The following is a 22,116-nucleotide window of genomic DNA, read 5'->3' as shown; positions in this document are numbered from 1 at the left end:
AGTGGCATGCTGCTGCCCGTAAGGAGTTTGTACGTTCTCCCCATGTCTGCGTGGGTGTCCTCCGGGTGCTCCGGTTTTCTCCCACGTTCCGAAGATGTACGGGTTAGGAGCTGCGGACATGCTATGTTGGCGCCGGAAGAGTGGTGACACTTGCGGGCTGCCCCCAGCCCATTCTTAGCAACGCAAGAAGACGTATTTCACTGTGTGTTTCGATATACATGTGGCTAATAAACAAATATTTTACTTAATGACTTTAGTAATGAAAGTCAGGGCTTCCAGGGCTATGCCCTCTTGCCTATACACCACTGTATAGGATACCAGTGTATACCACTCTTGTAGGATAGGACATACCCAAGGATTGTGATGAGGGAGGCTGGTGTATTATCCAATTGATTTGCTGAATTAGACAATTGCTTGATTAGTCTGTGGATCAGCTCTCACTTTTGAAACCTTCCATCCCCCCCCCACCCCGTTTCACCCTCTGCAACCTGCACCCCGCTGGGCTGTAACTCCACCAGCCAGCCCCCACTGCCCTGCTCACTTCTGGCCCCCTGTGCCCTTTAATAGTGAAATTATCTTTAGCCCTTTAGGGTGGAGAATTTCAAAGGCCAAGTGAAGAAAATCTCCAATGCTAAATTGCTGATAAAGATCAGAGTTAACACTACTCTCCATACAGGGGGGAAAAAAACGCCCCTTTGTATCTCCCTCCAAATCCCTTGTAGAATATGTTTCAATTAGATTATTGGAATATTATTGATATTCTTAAAGAGAAATATAATTGCAATGGCAACTTGTTCTGTAACATGCTGCTTAGCTAGTTGTCTGCTTTTTTATTTGTGTGCTGTCGCTTCTTACGTGAATAGATCATTTGCAGGTGCTTATGTAAGTCCTTATAAACCACAAGTAACACTCTGAAGCAGTTACTTTTCTAAAATTCATTACAATCTGCATAAGTGTTGGCAATGAAACAGGTAAGTATGTAATTAAAGCACTGCAAGATGTTAAAAGGAGTAGCTTTAAGCAAAGTACTTGAAAATGGAAAAAAAACCTGCATATGCTCTGCAGTAAATAGTAGGGCACTGTTGTTAAACAGAGACCTTGTGGTTCAAGTGCATAGTTCCCTGAAAGTGGCAACATAGGTAGATGGGCTGGTGAAGAAGGCATATGGCATGCTTGCCTTCATAGGTCAGGGTATAGAATATAAAAGTTAGGAGGTTATGTTGCAACTTTACAAAACACTGGTTATACCCCACTTAGAGTATTGTGTGCAGTTTTGGTTGCCATACCAAAGGAAGGATACATTTGTGCTGGAGAGAGTGCAAAGGAGATTCAGCAGCATGTTGCAGTGAAAGGGGCTGTGGGGTGACCTGATAGAGATATATAAAATTATCAGAGGCATAGATTGGGTAGATAGAATCTTTTTCCAATGATAGGGGTATCAGAAACAAGAAGGCATAGTTTTAAGGTGAGGAGAAAGTTTTTTACACAGAGAATGGTTGATATCTGGAATTCACTGCCAGAGGAGGTATTGGAATCAGATACAAATACTATGTTTAAGAGACATTTAGACAAACATTTAAATAGGCAAGGCATAAAGTATACAGACCTGATAGGGGCAAATGGGATTAGTGTAGAAGGGCATAAAGGTCAGCATCAATGTGGTCCACTGAAGGGCCCACTTCTGTGCTGTGCTGTGCTGTGTAATTCTGTGAGTCTATGACTCTGTGCTTGAAATCCAAAATTAAAACAGAAAAAAACTGGAATGCAGCAGGTCAGGCAGCGTCTTTGGAAAGAGAAACAGAGTTAACGTTTCATGCCCAAGACCCTTCATCATAACGAGGAAGGTAAGAAAGTGAGTTTGGTTTAATTTGTATAGAGGGTGTGGAAGGGATAGATACCTTCAACAGCTTTCATACCATGTACAGTTTTAATGTGTTCCTTTGTTTTCTCTCTCTCTAATTTCTCTTGATAATCTATTGACCAGACAGCTCTGCAAATGTCAAAAATTACCTGGCAATCCTGGCCTCACCCTCTCAGAGATATTCCTGTTGTCCTTTCAATCCCTACCACACCCTCATTGCAATTTAAAACTCACTTGTTTTCTCACCCTTTCCCGGTTCTAATGAAAGGTCTTCAATCTGAAATATTACCCTGTTTCTACTCTTGTTTCTCTCCACGTAGATACTGCCAAACCTGCTGAATGTTCCTTGTTTTTATTAAACAATGTACTGACAATAAAGAAGGTTAATTGTTACCAGCATCAATTACAATATTGTTTTTGTGGATGTATAGCCATCTGTATATATAAAGGCTTCAATTACCACTATTGACGTAAAGTGCAGCACTCTTTAAGTGCAGCAAAAAGAGACGAGGGCCCCAGTCTGCTCTGCCAGCAGCTGGACTTGGACTTGAGCCAGACTGATGGGAGAAGATATTGCTTTACACTTCGACAGCAGAAATTGGCACATTGACAGCATGAAAACATTGACGTCAGCAGAAAACATTGCTCATTTTTTCCTTTTTTTATTGCCACTCATTGGAGGGAAATTATGTTCATTATGAAAATGCATCCCTTAAGTGTAGTCATAGTTAATTTAAATGAACAGTTTGAAAGCATTTACGTTTATTTGCTTTTACTGTTGAAATAGAAACTTCATTGACAATAGGAGTACTGACTGGGAACATGCATCACAGAAACTAGTCATTTGCCCAACATTTGGCTATGCTTTATGCTCCACATGAACTTTCTCCCAATTTATCTAACCCGATCACTATTTCTGTCTCCCTCATGTATTTACCTAGATTCCTCTTAAATACACCTATCATCTCTTTTTAGGTACTCCCTCAGGGCTGAGGATGACTTGCTTCCATTATCTTCCGTGGGTTTTGAGATGACCAATGAGAGCAATATGGGAGACCTAGGTGGAGGTGGGGACAGGTGGGTACTTAGGGGGCAGTGCACTTGTTTCATTGATTACCATTAGCTTGTGTTGGAAGCACACACATGAACTCCAGGCATTAATGCCTTCTTAACTGCTGCTTCTCCACATTGAACAGTCGTGGCCCAGGGACTTTAGGACTCAGTGGGGATGCTGCACCTTTTTCCAAGAAGGTTTTGAGACAATCCCCATGTCTTTTTTTAAATTTCTATCCATTTGGTAATTATTCCTGTAATAGAGCTCAGAATAGAGTATTTGTTTTAGGACCGAGTGTAATTAGGGCCTCAATGCTGGGATGGTGGCCTGGGAGAGAAGCTGATGTTGGTTCCCTTAACCTGCCAATGAGATTTGGAGAATTTTGCAGAGGCAGAGTTGGTGGTATCTGTCCAGTATTATGAAGTGCTTGGTGTAGGTAATCCAAGTCCCAGGCACAGAGCAGATAGAAAAGCAGGGATCATTGCTGCCTGGTGGTACATCATGAGTTTTGTGGTGGGTTTGCAATTTTTATCTTCAGACACCGTTTCCTCAGATGGTCAAAGGCTGTACTGGTGCACTGCAAGTGATGGTGAGTGGAAGTGATGCAGCTTGTTCAGCTTCATTCTAGCAGGAAGTTTGTTGAAGCTGAGGTGCAGCATTGCAGTGAGAAAGATTGAAAAAAGTGCCATGCTTGACACAAGTCTGCATGGAAGTTGGATCTATTTGTTAGGATCATGGCTTGCATCCCTCTGTGAAGCAAATAGAGTCATAAAGATATACAGCATGGAAACAGGCCCTTTGGTGCAACTTGTCTATGCCAACCAAATGTAAAATGAAATTGTATTTTTGTAGACAGTTAAATATAAATGCAGTGAAGCCCCTCTTGATTGAAGTTGCCTCACAGAGGTAATGAAAGATATATTGGTTGGAGCTGGGTTCCTGCATTTCTCTTGGAATTGATGCCCAGTGATGATCAAGGCGATTATGCCTCAAGGTGGCTGGAATCCATCCTGCAATTGGTCCTGTCCCCACTCCAGCCAGGACTAGCAGCTGGGAGGCTGGAGCATTCCAGAAATTTAGGCAGGTTTTCCTATAGAAAGGAGGAGATGTAAAGGCTGAAGGAAGGAGGTCTGAGGGAGAGTGGGAGAAAGTCAGAGGGTCGGGGGATGAGAGGAATACTCAAAAAGAAATTCAGGGGCAGGGAGAATATAGAGCTTGAGAGGAGTTTGGTAGCTAAAAGTTGGTAGTGGGCAAGAACATCTGTGCCTGTGCCCAGCCACGTGTGTATGGGCTCATGACTGTGTATGTGCTGAAGCATTCACTAACTCCACAGGGAGAGTTGCTGAGGGACCAGATTAGCCCATTCTTGATGGTGAGGCTCACTCCATGAAGATGAGTTTCCTCTTACAGCTTGCCCTCACAGATTTGTTCTTCAAGCGGGTAATCTTTTTCCCACTGTGTCAAACATGGTGTGTGTCCGGTGGAGGGGCGGAGAGAGGGAGGCAATGTCAATGTCAGAGCACCCACATTCCTACACTATGATCATGAAGCAATGTTCTGTCACTGTTGGAGCTGTTTTGACATTCTGAAGGAGGTTGCCTACACTTGATTCCTTCAAATGTGGGGAAGCTGTTGCACGACAGCTGCTGCATGGAATTGACAGTGCAACCATGATTCAGTGCTAAGTGCCCTGAGGCAACAGTGAGATCTAATGGGTGAAAAAGATATCATAACCTGGCATGTAGTTTTAGTCTGTAAATAAGTTTTTTTTGTTTATTAAAATAAACCCAAAATCTTTACCACTCCACACACTTGGCTCTGGTTCCTGGGCTCACTTCCCACTCACCGGAGCCCTGATTTCCATGCTCCCTTTCCACTCATGAGGGTCCTGGTTCATGCACTTCATTTCCACTCACCTGAGTATCAGTTCCCATGTTCCCTTTAAATTTACCTGATTCACTGGAAAGTTTTTTGCAACACTGTACAATATGTAAAAAAAAGTCTTACAAAAAAATGAAAAGTGTTGGGGTATTAATAGACATAGCATATCCAATTCATAGAAATAACATATCCAATGGTCTCGAAAAGCTGTCATTCCAGCACCACTAAAGACCCAAGTGTGCCTAATTATTGGAGTTTTACTGTACATTCAAGACTATAATTAAGATTTAAGAAATATTCCTTCAGCTGTATTTTAAACATTAAAAGCCAAAACTTGTTAAATTCATGTTGCAAACCTGAAGGTAGAATTACTGGAAGGACATTAAGTTTGAAACTTGTGACACAAAGCATGATGTTGGATTCAGTATCACTGGGAAAACATATTGAAAAAATATAGACAAATGATCTGTCCTCAAAAGGTATACAATTTAACAAATTTATAGATTGTAACTGCACAAATCTTTACAGGGTCAAATATGAATGAATCATGGCTGTATGTCATATGTTCCACTGCGTATATTTTGGTTTGAGGCAGTGATTTTTTTCAATCATGTGATTACAATGTTACGGACTCAGTGAAAGTCCCTTTAAGATAGAGAGTGTGTGTGTATGTGTGTGTGGGGCGTGCTTACGTCAATAGAAGATAAAGGACGTAATGACGTTGTTGAAGAAGTCAGAAGTAGAAGGAGAGAGAGAGAGAAGGGAGAGAGACACCAGCCTGCTTGTTTTCTCTATCGATGGATGAGAAACAATAACTGTGTTTGCCACTGAAACCCATGTATGGAAGTTGGAAGTAATCCGGTGGAGTTCACTTTGTTGCTGACCTGTAGCAGGAAACAGGTATTTGTGTGTGGACGACCACGGTTCGGATGCTTTTCGTGGTGAGGAAGACACTACCGAGTAAACACTGGAGTGTCGTTTGGGTTCCATCGTGGAACATTTGGATTTCGTATGTACTCTCTCTCTGTTTTTCTACATCTACGTCTTATCTTCAGACAACGGTGGTTGTTGAAGAAGCCCTTGCTTATGTTTCACCTTATGGCTTGCGGAACTGAACTTTAAGAACCATTCCGGAACTGGGAGTTTGGGACTTTGCCACACACACACACACGACGAGTTTAGTTTTGGGGTTAACGTTCGAGGTTTAACATTTTTGAATTCTAACATACTAACATTTTTACTTTTATTTTACGTATTATCATAAGTAGTGATTAATAAAATAGTTTTTAACACTAAATCATGCTCAGTGTGTTTTTTTTGTTGCTGGTTCGTGACAAAATTGGGGGCTCGTCCGGGATAGTTCCCAAGGTTAACGAGATTCGTCCGGGATCCAATCCAAAGATTAACGAGTGTCATCTGGGATCGTTCCCCAGATTGACGAGATTCGTTTGGGATTCAATCCAAAGATTTTTGAGGGAGGTCTGATAAATTCTTTTTAATTGGCTTGTGTGTGTGGAAACCAGCGGCAATGGATATTAAGGCATTTTTGGAGTCACCAACCCAAAAGGGATTGGAGGTGGCGAAAAAGGATGATTTGATAAAGATTGCTACAAGGCTAAACCTTACAGAAGTAAAGCAGTCTATGAGAAAGGCAGATATTCAGAGACTGATAGCTGGCCATTATGTGGAAAAGAAGGTGTTTGAGAAGGAAGTGTTAAAACAGTTTCCTGGCAGTAAAATAGCAATTTCTGAGGCACAGGTGCAGATAGCAAAGATGGAGTTAGAACAAACACGACTGAAGTTCGAGTTGGGACAAAAGAAATTAGAGGCTGAACGAGAGCAAACCCAGTTAAAGATAGAGGCTGAACGAGAGCTAACTCAGATGAAGATAGAGGCTGATCTAGCAATGAAGCAGATGGAATTGAAGAGGATGGAGCTGGATAGTGAGGAGAAGGAAAAACAGAGGCAGCATGATTTACAAATGATGCAAAAGAGTGTGGAATCTGATTCTGATGATGGTTTTTCAGCCAGCAGGGAGGTTCGATTAGTCCCTCCTTTTGAGGAAGATCAGGTTGATCAGTATTTCCAACATTTTGAAAAGGTTGCTGTGAGTTCAAACTGGCCAAGGAAAGGATGGGCTCTTATGGTACAGAGTGTGATTAAAGGTAAAGCTCAAAAAGCTTATTCTGCTTTGTCCGCTGAGGATGCAGCTGATTATACCAAGGTAAAACAAGCTATATTGAAGGCCTATGAATTGGTACCTGAAGCTTATAGGCAAAAATTCAGAGATTTGAGGAAATCTGCAGATCAGACTTATATGGAATTTGCCAATGGAAAGAGAATATGTTTTGAACGATGGTGCATGGCTAAAAATGTAGATGGGGATTTTGATAAATTGAAAGAATTGATATTAGTGGAAGACTTTAAAAGATGTGTTCCAGCTGAATTAACAACATATTTAAATGAAAAGGGAGTGGAAATTTTACAAGAAACTGCTAGGTTGGCAGATGATTATGCTTTAACCCATAAATCCAAATGGGGACAACCGAAAACCTTTCAAAAGAGTTACAGGGACAATCCAGGTAAACTGGAGATTAAATTGGGAGGTAATCAAAAAGGAAAGGATGAAAAGAAGCCAGTGCTGGAGAAACCTGTTGAGCATACTTGTTATTACTGTAGGAAACCTGGCCATGTGATATCTAATTGTGCCCTTTTGAAGAAAAAGAAGGAAGCTGTGCCCAATGCTTGCTTTCAGGCAATTAAAAATCAAAAAGGTTTAGGAGATGCTGTTAAAGATCAGTCCTTGCAAGAGGGAAAGGCTGAAAAGTTGGTGGAGGTGAGGAAGGAATTCCGTTCTTATGTATCAGAGGGTTTTGTTTCGCTGAATGATGGGTCACCCCAGGTGCCAGTGAAAATTCTTAGAGTTACTGGGGCTAGTCAATCTCTCTTGCTGGACAGTGTTTTAAATTTTGGTGAAGAAAGTGACACTGGTGAGATAAATCTAGTGCGAGGCGTTACAGATAATACCATGTCTGTCCCTTTACACGGTGATTTTAAAGTCAAAGTTCGTAGAAGGACCAGTCGAGATAGGGATAAGACCTAGGTTGCCAGTGGAAGGAGTTTCTTTGTTATTGGGAAATGACCTTGCAGATGGAGAAATTGTTCCTGTGGTACAGTTAACAACCAAACCAAGGATTGATGAGTCTGAGAATGATCCAGATGTTTACCCATCATGTGCGGTGACTCGAGCTAGAGCTAGAGAATTAGCCAAGACAGACAGTCCGGTGCAGTCTGATGTAGTTCCTTGTGACAGTCCTAAACAGGAAGAAAATTATGATGCCTTATCTGAGACTTTTCTGTCTTCACTGGAGGATCAACATCCTTATAGTGAGCCTGAATTTAAAGATTTGTCTTTGTCGAGGAAGGATTTTATGGTGGAACAGACAAAGGACCCTGAGTTGACAGAATTGAAAGAAAAAGTACTCTCATGTGAGGAGATTGAGAAAGTGCCAAGTGGATATTATGTCAAAAATGGAGTGTTAATGAGGAAATGGAGACCTCCCCATGTCCAAAAAATTTAAAACTCGGTTGGAAAGAGTCTGCCAGCTAGCGAGAGAGAATTTGAAAACCAGCCAGATAAGAATGAAGACATATTTTGATAGACGTACTCAGCCTAGGACATTCGCAGTGGGGCAAAAGGTGTTGGTATTTTTCCCTAGCCAAAATAATCCCTTGCAATCTCGTTTTTCTGGACCCTATGTTATTGAATCTCGAGTGACTGATTTAACATATATAATCAAAACACCAGATAGACGCAAGAAAACACAATTCTGTCATGTAAACATGCTAAAACCTTATTATGAGAGGGATTCAGTTGTGGCCTTGGTGGATGATGTAAAGGTTGTTTCTAGAATGCCTGATGTTGATGTTGAGGAAGGCCAATTTAGACCAAATATTGTTCCATCGAAACTAAAAAACCAAAATATCCTGGAGAACCTTGAAACGAAGTTGAACCATTTACAAGTTTCACAAAAACAACAGATGAGAGAATTAATTTTAAAATTTAAAAATCTGTTCCCAGATGTTCCAAACAGAACATCGATAATTACTCATGATGTTGATGTTGGGGATGCAAAACCAATCAAACAACACCCCTATCGAATGAATGTGGAAAAAAATAAACTTGTTGATCAGGAACTAAAATACATGTTGGAAAATGATATTATTAGACATTCTACTTCAAATTGGAGTTTGCCCTGTGTTATTGTACCTAAACCTGATGGAACTGTTAGATTTTGCACAGATTACAGGAAAGTGAATGCTCTAACAAAGTCAGATGCTTACCCTATTCCTAGGGTGGATGATTGCATAGAGTGGGAAAGGCAAAATTTCTTACAAGGATTGACCTATTAAAAGGGTACTGGTGTGTTCCATTAACAGATAGAGGATGGGAGATTTCAGCCTTTGTAACCCCTTCTGGATTGTATGAATACAATGTTTTGCCATTTGGAATGAAAAATGCTCCGGCAACATTTCAAAGAATGATTAATTCAGTGATTCATGGGTTAAAACATACAGATGCCTACATTGACGACTTAGTGACTGGGAATGATACTTGGGAAGATCACATCTCTGCGTTAGAAAGGTTGTTTGAAAGACTTTCCAAGGCTAACCTTACAGTTAACTTGGCTAAAAGTGAATTTGGCCATGCCACTGTGACGTATCTTGGTTATGTTGTAGGTCAAGGCAAGCAAGCTCCTGTTCAGGCAAAAGTTCAAGCAATATCTGAGTTCCCTATTCCCACAGGTACGAGGACTGTTAGAAGATTTTTGGGAATGGTTGGATATTACCGAAAATTTTGTAAAAATTTTGCTGATATTGCTCTTCCCCTAACTAATCTTCTGAAGAAGGGAGTAAAGTTTGTTTAGACAGATTCTTGTCAAGAAGCATTTGAGAAGCTGAAAGCCATTTTATGCTACCATCCTGTGCTCAAAACACCTGATTTTGAAAAGCCATTTTCATTAGCAGTAGATGCCAGTGATGAAGCTGCAGGAGCTGTGTTGTTGCAGAAGGGTGACCTTGATGATATTGACCATCCTGTAGCTTACTTTTCAAAGAAATTTAATGAGCATCAAAAGAATTATTCTACCATAGAGAAAGAATTACTGTCGCTTGTTTTAGCCTTGCAACATTTCAGTGTATATGTTTGCACTGCTCAGAAACCATTGACTGTATATACAGATCATAACCCATTGGTGTTTCCGAGCCGAGTCAAAAACAAGAACAGAAGGCTGTTAAATTGGAGTTTAATTTTGCAAGAGTTTGATCTCATGATAACTCACATTAAAGGCAAAGATAATGTGATTGCTGATTGTCTTTCCCGATGTTAAATGGGAAACATGTATCTGTACTAATCTGATAGTCTGTAGTTGTGTAGCATGATAATTATTAACATTACTAACTGTATGCGCAGTTAAAATTTTCTTGGGAAAATTTTTTTTTTAGGTGGGAGGTGTTACGGACTCAGTGAAAGTCCCTTTAAGATAGAGAGTGTGTGTGTATGTGTGTGTGGGGCGTGCTTACGTCAATAGAAGATAAAGGATGTAATGACGTTGTTGAAGAAGTCAGAAGAAGAAGGAGAGAGAGAGAAGGGAGAGAGACACCAGCCTGCTATCGATGGATGAGAAACAATAACTGTGTTTGCCACTGAAACCCATGTATGGAAGTTGGAAGTAATCCGGTGGAGTTCACTTTGTTGCTGACCTGTAGCAGGAAACAGGTATTTGTGTGTGGACGACCACGGTTCGGATGCTTTTCGGGGTGAGGAAGTCACTACCGAGTAAACACTGGAGTGTCGTTTGGGTTCCATTGTGGAACATTTGGATTTCGTATGTACTCTCTCTCTGTTTTTCTACATCTACGTCTTATCTTCAGACAACGGTGGTTGTTGAAGAAGCCCTTGCTTATGTTTCACCTTATGGCTTGCGGAACTGAACTTTAAGAACCATTCCGGAACTGGGAGTTTGGGACTTTGCCACACACACACACACACGACGAGTTTAGTTTTGGGGTTAACGTTCGAGGTTTAACATTTTTGAATTCTAACATACTAACATTTTTACTTTTATTTTACGTATTATCATAAGTAGTGATTAATAAAATAGTTTTTAACACTAAATCATGCTCAGTGTGTTTTTTTTGTTGCTGGTTCGTGACAACAACCATGCATATTTTAAGGAGTAAAAGATAAATGTAAACCATTTTGAAGTTAACAGTGCATTGTTTATTAAATGTTAAATAACTGTGGAATAATCAGTTTCATTTTTCCATTCAAATATATTGCAATATAAATAATTGAATATTGTCATTGTACTTTCTGCATTAAATAGAATATTCACTAAAAAATGTTTTAAAGGCATTTGTACTAAGAAAATACAACTGTGTGGAGATGTATGCCAGATCATCTCACACTATTTAATTATGAAATTAACTATGTTCAAATAGCAATCATTTAAAAAAGTTACTTTGCACACTTAAAATTGAAAAAGTCGGGAAATATGAACAAGCTTTTATGGTGAATTATATCTAAACTATTACATACATATTTGTAGTAATAATGCAAATAAACTGGCACATTCTGATACAACGATATTAATTTTAATTATATTGATGTTATGTGAAATTTGACATGCAATATCACATGGAACATTATGATAGAAAAGCTGAACGCAATATACTGTGCATTTCATACAAGGTCAGAAATTTTTGATATTCTAAAATATCAAAATTCCTCTTATGTCTGAGATTTACAGAAAAGAGAAATTCTCTCAATGTACCATCCGATTGAAAGAAAAAAACATGGAAACATGTTACTATTAAACCATAAACCAATATTTGTAATAAAAATAAAGTCAGAATTTTTATTATGTGACATCAGTGAAGGTGAAATAAAGGATTTAATTGTTTGATTAATGGCACTCAGTGCATTCATGCAGTATTACACTTATTAATGGAATGGACAAGTTCCAGGAATCACCCCAAGAGTATTTTGTTGTCAGCCATAACAGGTTGTTAGAACCCTCAGTAATTTCAAATCCTTGTAGCAACCAGGATTCTGGAACTTAACAAATGAGGTTTCTTATATAACAGAGACTTGAAGAACAGTTTTTAACGAAGAACATAATTTTGTTTAGATCTGAGATTTGAAATAAAGATTGCAAATTATTTAAGAATGTATTTACACAACAATTTAATATTGATATACATCCTTGCTAAAGTAGTGCACATTTAGAACTGAAAGTCCAGTCATGATTCCTGAAAGAATGAATTTCCCATTAGTCCTGTTTGACTTTAAATGAAGGTTATATCCAATGCATTGTTAAACCAGATTTGATTAAAAGTATGCTTATCTTTGAAATTGATAACACAATTACTGTAAGTGTGTTTGCAGCAATTACTGTTGTTGGTATATTCATATTTAAATGCTAGGCAAGTAATTCAGTGTACACACGCAAGTGTGCCAACCGCTCTTTCAGTTAACAACATTCAAGTTTCAGCCATGCAGTGTAAACAAGAAAATACTTAATCATTAGTGGAGCAATAAAGTGAACCTAATCTTAGAATGCAATAATAAAGAGCTAAATTAACTCCTCAGTGAGTTTCTCAGCAGGTCAGGCAGCATCTCTGGAGAAAGAAACAAAGTTAATGTTTCAGATTGACGTTCCTTCATCGGTTCCAAAGATCATTGGCCTGAAACTTTAATTCAGTTTCTCACTCTGCAGATGTCATCTAACCTAATGCCCAGCATTTTCTTATTTTATTTCAGATTTACAACATCTTGTGTTTTGCTCTTCAACCTCAATGAGATTGGTGGCTAGAAAATATCTCCCTTTACAAGAGAATGCAATGCATAGAATAGGCTACGGTAAAAAGAGCTGCCGTTTATTGATCAAGTACTTAAAAGAGGAATATGTATCTTTAAGTATTTTCTTGAAATTTATGAAGCTAATCATGTTTCAGAACTTAATGGAATAAGCAAACACTTTTTTTTGGTTAGGACCCAAGTGAAGGACAGAGTCATAGGAAATAGGGGCTAAAAATCTCCCATCTATTGACAATGATTGGGCAGAATTCTAGTTTTAGAACAGATGAGGGAAGCCAGGAGGTATGCTCAGACGACAGATTAGCATTATTCCTGGGATCCAAGGATTTTTTAAAAAATGGGATTTTAAAATCCCGAAGAATATTTCACTAAGGGAGAATTATGCTGATCTGTGGAACTAGAATGGATGAGTTACAAAGGAGAATGGTACAATGAGTTTCAATTTTGTACACAAACACATGTGGGTAGCAGTATTCAGATTCCAAGGGCAGTTATTTGTTTAGTTGGAAAACTCAGGAGGAGCACTGAAAATGCTGATAATATAGAAAAAAGGAGAATGACATAAGAAAACCAATTAATTTAAATGAAACCTCCCATTCTATTAATAACAAGATATTTACAACAGGAACAATCCAAGAGAAGACCTAGATAGTTACTTCATGGACCAGTTATGCAAAATTAGATGTTTGGAATTTAAAGTTCATTCAATATAGGTGCTAAATAGGACTCAATTGTTTGGATTCATCAAATATTTACCCAGAAGTACTGTATGCAGTTGAATGAATTTCTGACTCGTGGGATAACCTATCTGACCTCACATTTTATATCAGAGGATCCTCATTTGTCCTTCATGCAATTAAATGTGGGACGATGAAAACAACTTGTGATCTGTAGTTGCAGGAATGGATTTTTTTCAAGCATTGCATGAAGTTTTTTTTTCGTCCTCTGAGTTAATTGGACCAGCTGTACTCTTGGGTCCAAAAAAGGAAATTCTATGAGAAATGTTATCAGAAAGCACAGAGCGTATTGGCTGCATGTGTTAACATTTCTTGAAATGCACTGCATTACAGAAACTGCTATACAACTGGCAGGATGCCTCTAATAACAAGTTCCAGAATACATGGTCCAATATTGTGATTATGCTGAGCTTTGTTTTACTCATTAGAAAAGGATTCTGCTTCAATTCCAATAATGCTTTCAATTTAGTTACTATTCCATAACCTTAATTCTTTCTGTGAATTGATATAGAAGATATGGGAGGTAAAAAATAATTTTATACAATGGGAAATATACTTTCGCATATTTACTGTAAAGTATTTTAAGAACTGAACATGTTTATAAATACAGCATAATATAGTACAGTGTGATTGTAATTAATAGTACATCTTTTGAGATGCTACCTTGATATTTCTGGTAATACTTCATTTTATACTCAAGGGACCAACACTGGTAAAAATGGACAGACCGTGAACCAATACTTTTTTTTGGAAATAAAAAAAACTACATATGTTTGAAATCTAAACTGAAAATACAAAATGCTGGAAACACTCAGCAGGTCAGAAAGCATCTGTGGAAAGAAAAAAAGAGTTGACAATTTCAGGTCTGAGACCATTTGTCACATGCTGCCTGATCATCCCCTGTTTCTATTTCCAATATTTTGTTGCTCACTGTTCTTTTTCAGGCCTTCAGAAACAATAATCAAGGGGCTTGTTCTGCTCTTCTACCTAAATATGTGAGATGGGAGAATATTTGAAATACTTTTGTGACATTGGATCTACTGCAGCACAATAGTTTTGATTCCTTTGAAAGAGAAATCTCTATAATAATTTTTAACACTTACTATGAATAATAGCCAGGTGAAAGGTTTTATCTACAAAAAGTCATACAGCTGATAACAAAGAACAAACGTAACTTGTCATGCATTGCACAATACAATGTCAGTTAGATCGTGTGCCAGGAATGGAATCTCAGTGGTTGCAAGTACAGTTGGCCTTGTGGACATTATGACATTGGAAGGTGGGTGGCTGGGGGTGGAGATGAAAAAGAAATGAGAGAAAGATGGGAGTAAAACAGAGCAGAGTAAGGCTAGATTTTCCAAGATTGACAGGGGCAAGTGACAAAGCAGAAGAGACAGCTGAAAAGATGGTTTCATTCTCAATAACATTTATAATCTGCTCTGTTGTTGGCTATAAAGACACAAGGCACTGAGCAAAGGCGATTAAGAGGGTGGATGTTTACAGAGAAAAGGTGGAGATTTTTTGAAGGTGTAGTAGTCTGTTTTTGCACAGGACAGTAGGTCTTGATGTGGTATTGCTAAACTTGGTGATGTGCATAAACTAGCTGTATGCCAGAAGTCCTCCCAAGGTTACTGCAGGTTTCATTCCTGTGAATTATTTGTAACCCAAACAGTTCACAAGTCAGAAATGTGGCCTTGAACTGAATTCCCAGGAAGCAGAGTTCCCCACAGAAACTGGCAAATCCATACCACCAGTCTCCCAAATGCTCGCATGTAGAGACTGTAAATAAGTCAGGCACTTCTAAGCCGGGGAGGACCTGTGCAATGCTGGATTGGAGGGAACAAAGATTGTTTCGTACCTTAGGAAAAGTAAGTAAGCAATATATAAGGGAACAAATACATCGAACATGGAGTTGAAGGACTGGTTTACTAGACTGATATTGTGAAGTACTTTGCAAACATTTCCTAAATGTCATATTTTGATGTTTTGTGCAGCTTCACCATTTGTCTTTTTGTGTAATTTTAAGTGATATGTACAAATCAAATTATCCGTTAACTAGCCTTTGACCCTGAATTTATAAGATAATAAATAGAAAAGTATTTCAAAAGGAAAGAAAAAGTTGGAAATATAAGCACTCCTGAACATTGTTAAAATTAGAGATGGTGAAGTTGACAGTGATCAGAGGGTGTGGGAAGAAAGAAAAATCATGTTTAATCAGTGCAGTGCATTAATCCACAGATCACGCAGAATATTGAAAAAGACTGACTGATAATAGGATACAACTGATTAAAGCCATTCTCAAAATGTATTCCTTAGGTCAAATTCCACACCTTAAATACTGGCTACCAACAGACAATGGAATCTTGGGTACTTGGGACAGTTTAGAACCTCAGAGGATCAAGTTGCAATGGAAGCCCGGTGAAACTTAGGGTATTTAAGGTAGTAGACAAAAAGTTTCCCTATAGAGCAGTTTATTTATAGTGACATATGAATGTAATCTATATCAGTGAACTATAGTGAACTGTTTCACTATAAAGGTAAGATTAAACAAATAAACAGAACTAATGTCAGGAAGATTTTCGTCATGCAGAATTAACATGGAAAAACTTTTAGACAGAGCGGCAGTGGAAATTAATCCTGGAAGCATTTAAGAAATGAATGGATGTCATGGAGGGGAATTGTAGGACCCTCCTTAAAGGATAAAATTAGATGAATCAATTTCATGGCTTGCAACATCTACAGCAGCTACGTTTTAGATTGCCTTATTCATTCAGCTTTTCCTTGAAGTTGAGACATAATTAGAGTCAACAGAGCATGGAAAGAGGACCTTCGACCCATCGAGTCCACGCTAACCATCAAGCACCTGTTTACAATAATGCCATTTTATTCTCCCCACATGCCCATCAACTGTCCCCAGATGCTATCACTCACCTACACACTAGGGAGAATTTAGAGTGGCCAATTAACCTACCAACCCACACGTCCTTGGAATGTAGGAAGAACCCAGAGCACCCAGAGGAAACCAATGTCGTCTCAGGGAAAACATGCTAATGCCACACAGACATCATTGGTGATCAAGATCAAGCCCAGGTTGCTGGAGCTGTGAGGTAGTAGCTCTATTAGCTGCACCACTGTGTCACCCCAAGTTAGTAATGCCTTCCTGTTTCTTACAGTTCCTATCTGTAGGGGGGATGCATATTACGTAATTTCCACTTTTCTTTTGCTTATTGTTAAACAGAGATACGCTTTATGGCTAGATATGAAAATGCAAACATTAAAATATATCTTGAAAGATCATTAAGATAAAAAATAAAGCATAGAGTGGTTATTTGTCTACACAGAAACTGTCACTTTTGGCTTAATTAAGTTGACCACCAAAAAAATTAACAAAATCCTTTGATATTTCCACTATAAACTAGAAATAAATAATATTTTAATCTTCATAGCATTTAGGTGTTGGAAGTAGAGCAAGTCCCTTAATTATTTTAAGTGAGCATTGAGAATGTAACTGTTGTTCAGTGGTCATGTGCACAGCATGGCACTTGGTTTGGTAGCCAGCTATCCAGGAGCACAAGAGCATTATGTAATAGAAAATAAAATTATAACTGCTTTGTAGTTCAAATGCTTGAATACTGCATTTACACTAAAGGAAACAAAAGGACTTACCGATGTTAATTAAAGTTTCAGATGCAGCTATATTTTTATGCAAGAAACTTTAGAATTTTTTTTATACACAGCTAAAGGTGCATTTTAACATAGCATTTTACAGATAATATCAACAGGTTCATTACCATCATCATTATAACAAAGTTGGTCCTTTGGTTGGCCTGGTGTGTGAAAGTAATAGTTGACTTCCCATATCCTTTAATTTGTGCCCTGCAGTCTGGACAGAAAGTGAAGATGGAAACGATAGGTGGTGAACAACCCCTTTCTGGGATTGGAAACTATTGATGTAACTGGCTATGAGTAAAGTGATTTCTAGGATCTGTAAAAATAAAGATAGAAATTGATGAGTCCAAGTTGATGACAAAATTTATTTTCAATTTGAATAAAACTGCAACTTTCCAAATGTTAGTGTCAAACTGCCTTTTATTCTAATATGGCTTTAACTATTGCTATGAATAAGTGACAAATGTATAGTTATTTTTTGCTGTGGATGATCAAGAATGCTAAACATCCCCACAGTCTGTTAAATAATTCCCTATGCACACGAGCGTATGCTTTGGCTTACCTATTGCAAAAAGAGGAAATGTGCTTAACCTGGGAAACAGTTAGTGGCACAACATGGGAAAGAAGGGTGTCCAAGGTTTATGGATAGTGTGTTGTAGACTCCAGTAGAAGTGGAAAAAAATCCATTTCAGCAATTTACTATCCAACCAATCCATTCTCAGTCATCAAAAAGATGGAAAGCATTGTTGACAGGGCTATCAAGCAGTGCCTTCTCACCAATAATTTACTCACTGATGCAGTTTGAATTTTGCCAGCACTGTTTAAGCTCTGGACCTCATCAAAGCCTCAGTTCAAACACTGATCATAGATTTGAATTTCAGAGACGAGGTGCGAGTGATTGCCATTACAATAACAAGCCTTGGTAAAACTGAATTGGGCAGAAGAAGGAAAATACTCCATGGATGAAGTCATACCTCACACAGGCTGAGGACGATGGTGGTTGTTGGAAGTCAATTACCTCAGCCCCAAATCATTGCTGCCCTCATTTCATCACAGTTCATCACTTCTGGCAAACAGAAGTTCCGAAGAATAATGTGCTAGGCCCAATCATCATCAGCTACTTTATCAATTCCCTTACTTCCATCATAGGGTAAAAGATGAAGATATTCCCTGATGATTGCACTTTCCTCAACTCTATTTCCAATTACTTAGAAAATGAGGCAGACCATACCTGCATGCAGCAAGATCCAGACAACATTCAGCCATGGTTGATAGGTGGCAGGCAATAACTATCACAAGAGAGAAGTTGACTAGCTGTCCTTTGTATTCAATGGCATTACCATTACTGAGTCCCAACCATCAACATTCAAGGGGTCAACATTGACTGCAGCCTGTTTGATTGGAACTCCATCCACCACCCTATTCATTGCCTTCATTGCTGGAAAACCCTGGCTGCAGTTACTCACTTACGCTACTCCAAAACAGCAAGCTCAACCACCAAGGACAAGGGCGGCAGACACATGAATAACACTTCCTAAGTCATATGCCATCTTGACTTGTTTCTTCATTGTTGACTGGTATATATCCTAAGACTCCCTACACAATAGCACTGTGGGAGCACCTTCACCAGAAAGACTATAGTGGTTCAAGAAGGCACCTCACCACCATAATCTCAAGGGAAATTAAGGATGGGAAATAAATGCTCCTAGTGGCAATGCCCACATCTCAACAAATTAAAACAAAAGCCCTGCATCCATAGAGGACAGGAAATTCTTCAGAATATGTTCAAAAGGCATTGGTGCAGGAGTTCAATCCCGGGCATTAACCCCCAGCACCTGGATACAGTGCTGGATGAAGTTCAATGGCTTCACATGACTGGTCAATGAATGCATCCTGAAATGCCCTATCCCAACAACTGCCCTATCCCATCACCTGCTCCACCAGCCTTAGACAGACACACTCATCATTTGCCTACCGACATCATCAATCAGGACTTCTACTACTCATTTGAATCCTATCACCTTGTCCTCACACAATTAGTGTTGTAGTTGAGAAATAAAGTACTGCAGATGCTAGAATCTAGATGAAAAACGCAATGATGCTGGAGGATGATGTTGTAGTTCACTGATTGCATAAACTGCTGCCTAATCAACCACAACAATTACTCTCCACAACACTCACTGATGAACTTTAATCTCAGGTGGTGGTGGTCAACTGGGAGTATCAAGGACTACCCAGAGGTAAACCTCATACCCTGTCAAACACGTTGGGTTTTATTTGATAAGGTAATGGTGCTGAATAAATGGGAATTGTTTTGATAGGTTCAATTGTTTTTCAAATTAATAAAAGACAGATGCCTTATTTATTGCTGCAGAACATTAGATGTGCACAAACAACAGTGGTTTCCTGTACAGTTGACTTGAAAATCTAATATACAAACCTTTGGCTTTGACAAGGCAAACAGGAGCTTTTGTGTTGGTTTCTCTTTTGTACATACACCTTCTGCTGACTTTCCAACGACAAGCATAAAGTCATCACTGCAGCCACCAAAGGTCATGATATTCTTGTATAAATATGTTGTTATCAAGCGCTGCAGAATTCAGGAAAGAAAAAGATACAATGAATATAACAATTAGGTCATTTATTTTTCATTTTTAATGTTGCATTTCTCTTAAAAATAAATGACAATTACCATTCTCATGCAAGTACATGTTTAAGAGCCTATCTGAACTACTGGCAGAGAATGGGTTGCAGTGGATGGCACTGTGTTGAAAGCCTGGCAGATTTTATCTCCCTGACCTGACCTGTTCTTTTGCAATTTCCTGCAGAAAGCTGGCCTGCAGAGAAACAAATGTTTCTGGCAGGGATTTAGAGGATGGAAAGACAGGAGCCCTCCCACCAGGAGAAGGCTGTCAGCAGCAAGGAAGATACTGGAAAGAGATGCTGCAAAGGTATTGGGGGGTTAAATGGAGTGCTTGGTGCAGCAATGTTTCCAACTTCTTTTGTGAGCCATACCCCATTTGAAATAATTAATTCAGATTTCTTAATTATAGAAGTGGTTATATTTCAAAATTTGATCATATATAATGACTTACAAAATTCAGTGATGGAAAATTTGACAGCAAATCTGGTCAATGCTAAAATGTTTTGTTTTCTCTCACTTTGAAAACATGGTTTAGCCTAGTTAGAGAAACACTTTCATGTACATGGCTGTAAATGAATTTTTGCAGACCTTTTCCTAATAGTCTTCCTGAGCTAATGAATGATTTGTATCATTCACTGCTCTGGCTTTTAACACTAAATGCTAAGGTTTGTGGGGTATATATATTTTTTTGGGTAGTGTAGTATTTTTATGTGCTAAGTGAATGCTTTTATCTAAAGTTTGATTGCAGATCTCCAGGAGCTCTGTGCATGTGACATCTACATGCGTGGAACCCACTGGACATGGAGTGATGTAAAATTCTCAAGTACATTCTAGGCTGGTAAGTGGAGTGAACCACCTACGTTTCATAACTAAAGAATGAGGCCTGCTTTCAAAATACATAAGGCCACCATGCACACCTGATGCAGTGCCACGGTGACCAATGTGTCCATCTCTTTACAGGTAGACTTTCCTTTCAGTACTTTCCTTTGTGGTTGCTCATACTCTCTCTCCCCATACCTTTTTGTTCTCCCATTGCACCATAATCCTATCCTAATCATGTGTCCTGCTGGCCCTCATGCCAGACTCTAGCTTAATTGCAAGTAGAGCTCTCCTGTCCTTATCCCTGCTACTGCCTCCTCTCAAAGCCATTCCATCCCCTGGTGCCTCCAATTGCAGCGGTCCAGACCCAATCCTTACCACCCTTTCCCTCTCCTCTACTCCCACCCACAGTCCATGTACACTTTTCCCTTCACTGCCAACTGTCGCCAACCTGAAAGGCCTTTGCCCATATTCTAGGTCCCAATAATCCCTGCAGACTCTGGTCCACATCATTTGAGTCACAGAGCCGTACAGCACTGAAACAGGAGGCCTTTTGGCCCATCATGTCTTGGGCATCTGTCACACCCAACAACATTAATCCCATTTACTCTTATTAGAACCAAAGCTTTCTAGTTCCTTGGTGAATCAAGTGCTTGTCTAGTTGCTTCTTATACATGCATCTCATGTGTAAGAAGGTCATTTTTAAAATGTACTACCTTTTGTATAATTTATGTTGTTCATTTGTGTTTTCCTTGTGATTGTTGTGTATCTGATGCTCTGTGCATGCGATGCTGCCACATACATGTAAGACCATAAGACATAGGAGCAGAATTAGGCTGCTCCACCATTCGATCATGGCTGATTTATTTCTCCCTCTCAACCCCATTCTCCTGCCTGTAACCTTTGACGTCCTTACTAATCAAGAACCTATCAACGTCTGCTTTAAATACACCCAATGACTTGGCCTCCACAGCCGTCTGTGACAATGAATTCCACAGATTCACCATCCTCTGGTTAAAGAAATTCCTCCTCATCTCTGTTCTAAAGGAACATCCTTCTATTCTTAGGCTGTGCCCTCTGGTCCTAGATTCTCCCACTACTGCAAACATCCTCTCCACGTCCACTCTATCCAGGTCTTTCAATATTCGGTAGCTTTCAAGGAGATCTCCCCCTCATCCTTCTAAACTCCAGCGAGTACAGGCCCAGAACTATTAAATGCGCCCTGTGTGTTAACCCTTTCATTCCGGGATCATTTTTATAAACCTCCTCTGGACCCTCTCAATGCTAGCACATCCTTCCTTAGATATAGGGCCCAAAACTGCTCACAATACTCCAAATGTGGTCTGACCAATGTCTTATAAAGCCTCAGCATTACATCCTTGCTTTTATATTCTAGTCCTCTTGAAATGAATGCTAACATTGCATTTGCCTTCCTTACTACCGACTCAACCTGCAAGTTAACCTTCAGGGAATACAGCACTAGGACTCCCAAGTCCTTTAGAACATAGAACATAGAAAAACTACAGCACAATTCAGGCCCTTCAGCCCACAAAGCTGTGCCAAACATGT

At 39.2% G+C, this 22,116-nt stretch overlaps 1 protein-coding gene across 1 annotated transcript in view; it reads right to left on the bottom strand.

The window, feature by feature from the left end:
* Positions 1-11,181: 11,181 nt before the first annotated feature.
* The window catches only part of plekhh2 (pleckstrin homology domain containing, family H (with MyTH4 domain) member 2), a 90,394-nt gene continuing 79,459 nt past the window's right edge, over positions 11,182-22,116 (bottom strand). The window contains exons 29-31 of the mRNA XM_052012939.1: positions 19,525-19,674; positions 17,207-17,400; positions 11,182-12,479 (exon numbers count right to left, since the gene is read on the bottom strand). Coding sequence (XP_051868899.1) covers positions 17,215-17,400; positions 19,525-19,674 — 336 coding nt within the window. The 3' untranslated portion in view covers positions 11,182-12,479; positions 17,207-17,214. The remainder of the gene's footprint in view (positions 12,480-17,206; positions 17,401-19,524; positions 19,675-22,116) is intronic.

The sequence above is a fragment of the Pristis pectinata genome, chromosome 3 (genome assembly GCF_009764475.1).
Source record: "Pristis pectinata isolate sPriPec2 chromosome 3, sPriPec2.1.pri, whole genome shotgun sequence".
Lineage (NCBI taxonomy): Eukaryota > Metazoa > Chordata > Chondrichthyes > Rhinopristiformes > Pristidae > Pristis > Pristis pectinata.
Note: the sequence above shows the minus strand (reverse complement) of the source record. Positions and strands in the feature narration are given on the sequence as shown.